At 56.5% G+C, this 7,124-nt stretch overlaps 3 protein-coding genes across 6 annotated transcripts; 1 reads left to right on the top strand and 2 right to left on the bottom strand.

Annotated features, from left to right (window-relative positions):
• Nucleotides 1–400: 400 nt before the first annotated feature.
• H310_11949 (hypothetical protein) lies at nucleotides 401–2,085 on the top strand (the record flags this gene model as incomplete). Its single annotated transcript, XM_008878833.1, has 6 exons — nucleotides 401–754; nucleotides 824–910; nucleotides 996–1,286; nucleotides 1,348–1,657; nucleotides 1,739–1,867; nucleotides 1,964–2,085. 6 exons carry the CDS (start codon nucleotides 401–403, stop codon nucleotides 2,083–2,085), a joined length of 1,293 nt encoding a protein of 430 aa, XP_008877055.1.
• Nucleotides 2,086–2,188: 103 nt separating this feature from the next.
• H310_11948 (hypothetical protein) lies at nucleotides 2,189–4,338 on the bottom strand. Its single transcript, XM_008878832.1, has 7 exons — nucleotides 3,877–4,338; nucleotides 3,635–3,815; nucleotides 3,474–3,574; nucleotides 3,354–3,412; nucleotides 3,197–3,291; nucleotides 2,981–3,099; nucleotides 2,189–2,921 (listed from the first exon to the last, which is right to left on the bottom strand). The coding sequence occupies exons 1-7, from the start codon at nucleotides 4,315–4,317 to the stop codon at nucleotides 2,541–2,543; spliced, it is 1,377 nt and encodes a 458-aa protein (XP_008877054.1). The 5' UTR covers nucleotides 4,318–4,338; the 3' UTR covers nucleotides 2,189–2,540.
• A 409-nt stretch (nucleotides 4,339–4,747) lies between these two features.
• Nucleotides 4,748–6,985, bottom strand: H310_11947 (hypothetical protein). 4 transcript variants are annotated; one of them, XM_008878829.1, is made up of 11 exons: nucleotides 6,939–6,985; nucleotides 6,840–6,896; nucleotides 6,481–6,788; nucleotides 6,386–6,432; nucleotides 6,132–6,279; nucleotides 5,982–6,086; nucleotides 5,647–5,828; nucleotides 5,470–5,577; nucleotides 5,247–5,358; nucleotides 5,066–5,190; nucleotides 4,748–4,950 (listed from the first exon to the last, which is right to left on the bottom strand). In XM_008878829.1, the coding sequence occupies exons 1-11, from the start codon at nucleotides 6,953–6,955 to the stop codon at nucleotides 4,849–4,851; spliced, it is 1,311 nt and encodes a 436-aa protein (XP_008877051.1). In that variant the 5' UTR covers nucleotides 6,956–6,985; the 3' UTR covers nucleotides 4,748–4,848. The 4 variants fall into 4 exon arrangements, with proteins under 4 accessions (XP_008877051.1, XP_008877052.1, XP_008877050.1 ...); XM_008878830.1 differs by having other exon boundaries at nucleotides 6,386–6,788; XM_008878828.1 differs by having other exon boundaries at nucleotides 5,647–6,086.
• Nucleotides 6,986–7,124: the final 139 nt, after the last annotated feature.

Here is a 7,124-nt window from a genome sequence, read left to right as displayed (position 1 = left end):
GCGTCGACGCTGGAGGTGGACGCATCGCTTGGCTTCGTGCCGTTCTAAAACTCGTTCGAAGAGCACTTCGTTTAGGTTTTTCATTTCGACGGCGCCATCATCTGGTTGACCAGCGCGCAAATGGCCCTTGTGCGGAGGAGGTTTTTTTGCCAAGTGAGTTCAACATTGCCGTTCACACGTCCGTCGCTCTTGGCTCGATGGAAGCAAGAGGCCGTTTATGAGGGTGCGTCGCAGTCGCGAACTTTGAACTAGCCAGCGTGGACATGGTCTATGGGCGAGAAGAAGGCGCGGCGGCGAGAATTGTCGGGAGTCTATTTTCGGCAGGACGTGGGTTTCATGTGCGTGTTGACGTTGTTTGGATTTGCGTCGTGGTGGGCGGCGGTGGTCGTGGAGAGTCGCCATGTTGAATGCAAGCACGTTGGCACGGCCGCCAACGTGCTCCGTCGACGCGGCCGAGCATCTCAAAGTCCTTACCGAGCTCACCGACTGCAAGGAACGGTACTACCGACTGGGGGCCGACTTGCGCCGCCTTCGAACGCAAGTGGGGGACAAGGGCAGCATGCCGACCGCATCAACGACCAACGACGAGACGAACCACGAAATAGAACTGCTGCACCAGACGCAGCGCGCCTTGAACGCATCGATCGCTCAGAACGAGGCGCTGCATGCCGAGTTTGCCCAGTTTCGGCGTGACGCGGATGCGCGAGACCGCCAAGCACGTGCTCGCATCGAGGCGTTGGTCGCCGAACTCGAGGTGGGTACCTCTTGTCCTCCCGGGCGCTCCCTCACGTTTCCTACGCCGTTGACCACCCCGTGGATGTAGACGGCGAAAGCATACGTTGACGAAGTCAAACAGTCGTCGCCTTGCAGCAATGCCGTGGCAGCGCTGCGGCGGCACCTTCGGGACAAGGTTCGTGACCATATCGCTGCATGAGAGCCAAGTGCTGGTCGTTGGCAATCCAAAAGGCATCTGACATTCGCTTGTTACGATGCAGACGGATGAGCTGGACGCTGTCGTGGCGGACAACGAATCGCTCCGACAAGACATCGTCGTCGAGCGAGCCCGTCGGCACGAGGCTAGTCGCGAGCGGGATGGCCTTCGCGTGATGGTCCAGGAACTACAGGCAGACCTCGCGGATGCTGTCTGTCGCCGCCGATCCAACAACCATGACGACGACGATGACGACGATGAAGCAGCCTCCGCTGGCGTGCTGTCGCAGTTACGTACAGATAACTCACGGCTGTGTGCGTTGCTGGCCGACACGACCGAGTTTGCACGGTTCAAAGTAGGTCGCGGTGAATGGCCAGCTAGTTCCTCACTGCTGCGTTATGATTATGACATGGCAGATGCATGTTTCGTTGGAAGGCGCTTCGTACGTACAAAGGCCAGGCACCCCACCGGAAGACAACTTGATGGCATGGGGGCGGCTCGTGTCGGGCTTGCAGCCGCGGTATGCTGGCAAAGTTGCAGACCATTCCCCCGACCACTTCGACATGGAGCCGTCGTCGCCTCCACCACAGAAAGCGGCGAGTGCTTCCAACTCGCCTGATGCTCTTGCCAAGACGGAGGAACTGCGGTGGGTGCCGTCCAAAGTGCTTCACCTTGTCCGGGCCTTCCAGCGCCGCCACTGCAGCAACGTCGCGCCGCACCACTTTGGTACGCCAGCTCCCATCGCCGGAAAATCGCTCCATCGTGCTATACCATCCATCGCGATCGAGCTCATCACCCCTTGGCTAGACGCATGGGTGCTCAAGCTCCACGCAGTGTGGCACGAACGATGCCTCGCCAAAGTCCGCCACGTCGTCGACGCGCACCGAAAGCATGCAGCGGAGATGCGTCGACAGGTCCAGCACTCGATGCCTTATGGTAAAGTACTTGCATGGACAATCCAATCGTTGGGGGTGCATGGGATGCCTGCCTCGTTGTGGCTACACCTCCTCACACATGACGTCGTTTGCAAAGATGCTGTTGTCCACACGCGAGAAATCGAACGGCTGCGGCACGACGTGCTCGAGCTCACGCAAAAGCTGCTGCGTGGCGGTCGAAAAGGACAGCGACGACGATCGAGTCCGCACCTCCGATAGCAACTTCACAACAGCCTCGTGCAGTGCTCGACCTCATGCGAAACGTGACCTGGTGTTGTACAGCCCACACCACGCAACCTTTTGCCAAACAGGTTGAGATGGACCGACGGCAACCAAGATTATCGCGTCGCTACCGTCCAGACAGTCGACGGGACCTTGGTCCTTCACGTAGTTCGACGCTGCCCTGCTGTGTCCATCAGGGAGAACTTTGAATCAGGCTGTACAGCATGACAACACTACGATCGACCGGAATCGTGGTAGCATCGCCATGGATCGATTCATCTCCTATCTCCAAACTCGAGTGTTGCTTTGGGATAAAGTAGATGCGGTGGGCGACGCTTTGAATGGAACCAAACGCTGGGGAGGCGCTTCGTCGTTGCCAGTGGGTGCACCACTTCTCGAGCCGCCACCATACCACACGACTCCAACATGCCAACGTTGCACGGACGGCGCGATTACTTGGACGACGCTATCTTGTGAAGCAATCGGGCATAGTCGACCATGGGTTGTCGAATCGCTTCAAACTGTCGAGAGCTGTATTGGACCCAGTCGAAAAAGGTCGCCGTGGGTGGAAGGTCGGTCGCTGTGGTGGGGTGTACACGGGGCAACTGCGCAACGTTCGAGCGCAACGTATTGATGGCATCGGTCGCGGCATCTTTGTTTGAGGGTGCACCCGTCGTGAGCGATGGCATCGTCATGACAGAGATCGATCCACCGCCTTCCACGATAGTTGCGCAGGTCGCTGGAGCGGTCGAGGTGGATGACGATGTCTGGGCAAATAACTGGTGCAAGTGGAGCGAGTGCCGAGCGAGTTGGGATGGCGCCAGGGGTGACATCTATTCAAGACACACACACGGCGGTCTTGATGGCATTCAATTCCACATGCAGGCCCAACCTTATTGGCAAGAAAGATGAGCTTGGCCACAGACGGCGAGTTGGTTGATGCTGATGTCGCGTCGGCGGCGGCCTGGCGCGACTTGATCAGCTGCGCCAGGTGGAGGAGCTGCCACAGGTCTACAGCAACAGACGGAACGTCGTCAGTCACAACCGCACGAGGCCAAGAACACGCGTGGCCACGAAATCGGGGCTCCATTTACACACACGGTCGAACCTGGTTCGTCCAAGTGGTCGTGTACCACAATGAGATGATGACACACGGACAGCAAGTACGTCAGTATGTGCAACGACGTCAGTTGGATTTGGTGGCTATCGAGATACCGCCACCGCAATCATCAATCCACTGCCACTTGCCGGTTCATCGAACGTACTCGAGAGCGAGGGCGCCAAATTTCGGCGAGTCGTGCTGTGAAACCATGTCTACGAGCATCTACAGATACGCCATGTCACGACGGACGCAGGGAGCTTGCGACGATGGGCGATGGCCATACCGACGTGCTCAAGAGCGGCTGGCTGTCGAGGAGGATGACGTTGTCCGAGGTCACGCAGACATCAATTCCGGTCGTTTCATGGCAGCCATGCAAGACAGTGTCTGCATCATGTGTCAATGCATTTTTGGCGTACGGATCACAAAAAAGTCGACGTGCCGCACCATGAGATTGGATGGGGAACGTGGTGTCGAGAGAGGCCGACGGCGTGTTGCCGAACGGGTCGTGGCCGTTCAAGATGGACATGATGGTCGACTTGCCGACTCCTTCCAAGCCCACGCATCCGACGACAACGAATTGCGTCATGTCGCGGCATCGCACTGGCACCGAGTCGACGGCGCAATGCTATGCGATCACAACAGCAAGTCCTTCGTGGGGACTAACGTGAAACGCCAGTGACACGAACCTGCATCTGCGGCGTCACAAGCTTCCATCGATCGAATGAAGTGGCTGTTGATTCGTTTGGGCCAGGTGCGACGAAGAGCGATGTCGACCGCATGGACAATCTGTCCATCGACGGGATCGTGGGCGATGCTTTGCCGCGGTTACCTGGCTGAGAAGATCGAGGGAGCATGGGTGCTGGTGGCGACGCGGGGTCCTCCTTTGGGTTGAACAGTTTTTGTGGGGTCGCCGACGACGTGAACAACAATTGTTGTCGCGGCATGTCTGGGGTGAAGATGGTCGTGCTCACTTGCGGCCGAAGGATGGTTGGTGCCACCGCGGCAACAGGGACACCACGTGTGTTGGTTCCAGAAGCATTGGTCCCTCCTCGTCCGCCCTTTGGCTTGCCCTTGCTTGTCGCCGCGCCGTTACCACGACGTGGTTTTGGCGTTGGGTTGTCGTCCATGTCGACCTTCTTCACACTAATTCCAAGTCTTTCCTTGAGAATTTCCCAACATTTTGGAATTTGTTTGATTTATAGATACGGTTAATTATGCGAAATTCCAACGAAAAAGGAAATCCCCAAGTCGACAAACGCAAACGTTGTTCCACCCGGCGAGTGCCGCCACGAGGACAGCATGCGAGAGACGCGACCCGAGGATTTGGACACAGGCTTCGTCTCGCGAGGCAATGGCGCGGGAGTAGAATTTCGTGGGGCTGGAATCACTGTGTGAAGTCGTGCTGTCTCCTGAGGGGCATCATCTCCGGTCACAGCAGGTCCAACACCGGGAGCACCACTGTGAACCGATCTACACGTGCACCGCGATGGGATTGACAACACCCAGCAAACTGGTACATTAACCTGCTGCTCACATATGCCCCTCATGGAGCATGTACAAAGAGAAGCCAAGGAAACAAGCTCCGTGCGAGCAATGCCCGGCCAAGTAAGTTTCATTACAATGGCAAACCAGGCCTAGAACGGCGTTCTTGGACTACATCAGTCGGTTGACGGGTTGGTCACGCATGCCCAGAACTTGGCTGGTGGCCACGTCGGGGCGTTCTTGCGAAATGTGGCTTGGTTATTGCGCGCCGAGAGAACCTAGCACAGTCAAACGAAATGAGGGTCGACAAGTTCACGCGCCGTCGCCTGCATGGCGTGGATCGGTAAGTGTGTCGATCCACCACCGATGGTTGAGACGAGAACGACGACTGACCCGAACGACTTCTTCGTGGTCAAGGGATCCATTGCCGTCCATATCAAACACACGAAATGCCATCGACACAACGTGCGCCGGAAGACGCTCGCCGCTCACAATGTATGCCGCCTTGATAAAGTCATCTAAGCACCGACCATGAACCCTCTCTTACACGAACACGAAGAAACGGGATGCACACCTTCGGTGATCTCGTCGCCGCCGCGCTGCAGCTCAAACGCGAGCTTGATGTCGGCCAAATGATTCTGAATCACGCTGTGGAATTCGCGAAACTCGGTCCAGCTCACACGCTCCTACAAGAAATTGCTCAGCATCCATCGAGTGACGATGCGTCGTGGCGACATATAACCACTTCGCGCTGTGGCAAGATGCATGCACGACAAGTCGCGAGCGATCCAACGTACGTCGGTGGCGCGAAGAAGATGCAAGCGGTCTAGCATGGCTGGCAAGTGCTTGGGGTCAAAGCACGAGATCATCGTGACGGCAAAGTCATGGACCGAGATCGTGCCTTCCTACATGACCCGATGATGAATCCTGTCCATCCATCCACTCATCGTATTCAAACACCAAACAGAACGAACCTTGGCGTTGGCTGACGGCGCCGTTCCCGCGACCACCGAGTCCTTGGTCGCATACATGTCAAATTCCGCGCGCAACAACGACTCTTTCAACGACTGGACGACGGCGACAAACTCGCGCGCTGTGATCTTCTTCTTTCCGTTCTTTCCAAAAAAGTGGAGGAGGAAGTGGTACGACGCTTCGACTACGTGCACACACCATTCAGCACGTTGGGGAGCGCATATGGAGTCGCAAGAGCAGCGTTCCGCATGCTGCGACAAGGGAGGGAGCGGGGCGTCTCGCTCGAGGAGCGCTCGACGATTGGCATGGCGGTGTAGAGTGTGTGGAAAAGACGAACCTTGTACCGCATCGTCGCCGGTTCCCGACGCGGACGTTCGAATGTCCTTGATATTGTTCAGGACGCTTGATAAAACTTCGAGGAACTCGGTCTTGTCCACAGTCCCTACTTTGGGAGTGACCATCGCATGGAACGACTAGGCGAGCGTACCGTTGCCGTCGAGGTCGAACATGTGAAAAGCCACTTCGAAGTGCTCGACGGGAATTTCGAGCAAGTGATAGAGCAAGTGGCACTCTTCATATGTGATCAATCCGTCGGCGTCTCCGACGAATGGACAAGTGTACTGGGCAGAGCGGGGCTGTCCAAAAAGCGATGGTCAGGCATGGGAGCAGAAACGCAGGACGTCGCTGAGACGGCCAGCCATGCCATGGGAACGAATTTCTAGTACGACGACTTCCACGTACGGGATGGGAGAGGCGAAAACGGGGAAGCACGAGTGAATGGAGAAAATCTGGAGGGGGTTCGAGATGAGGAATCGAACGAGAGGAGGATACCACACCCGTGAACGTCATGGCTTTGCGGCGCACACCGTTCGCATCCTTGTCCTTGGTCATGGCTGTCGCAAACGTGTCGAAGCGGGACGCGACGCTGTCAAACGCCACGATGTCCTCCTTGTACTTTTTCAAACTGTCCTTGAGGAGCACGGCTTGTTTGTCCGACTCTTCGTGGCGCTGCCTCGTGTGCCAATGCGTCTTCTTCTTTTCTTTTTTCTTCTTCTCCGCGCTGGATTCCTTTACCTCTTCGTTCGATGCAGTCGTCTCCTTTGTCAACGTCGCGCCAGCCAAGAGCATCACCGCGACAACGGCCCTATCACAAACTTCTCTACACAAGACGACCCGAGATTCTCGACAGACGTACCCACGGGGGTCCACCGACGCGTGGCGAAGAACACGCCGCTGTGACAGCATTCTCTTGCTACGAACTATGAGCGTCCATTGCGATGGAAACGTGCCGTACCTGAACGCACCAAGCATGGCAATCGTCGATGCTGCTGGGGGTTTGCTTTGATAACCTTTGAAATTGTATAATCCGTAGCATTACGTAGCATTACATATTCAATACATTGCGCGGGCGAGGCATTTGGGATAAATTTCTATCATCTTATACTTGAATATATGCTGAAGTTGTTGCCTTTTGCCGGCG

This window comes from Aphanomyces invadans, assembly GCF_000520115.1.
Source record: "Aphanomyces invadans strain NJM9701 unplaced genomic scaffold supercont1.35, whole genome shotgun sequence".
In the NCBI taxonomy this organism is placed as follows: Eukaryota; Oomycota; class Saprolegniomycetes; order Saprolegniales; family Verrucalvaceae; genus Aphanomyces; species Aphanomyces invadans.
This window is presented reverse-complemented; position numbering and strand designations above follow the sequence as displayed.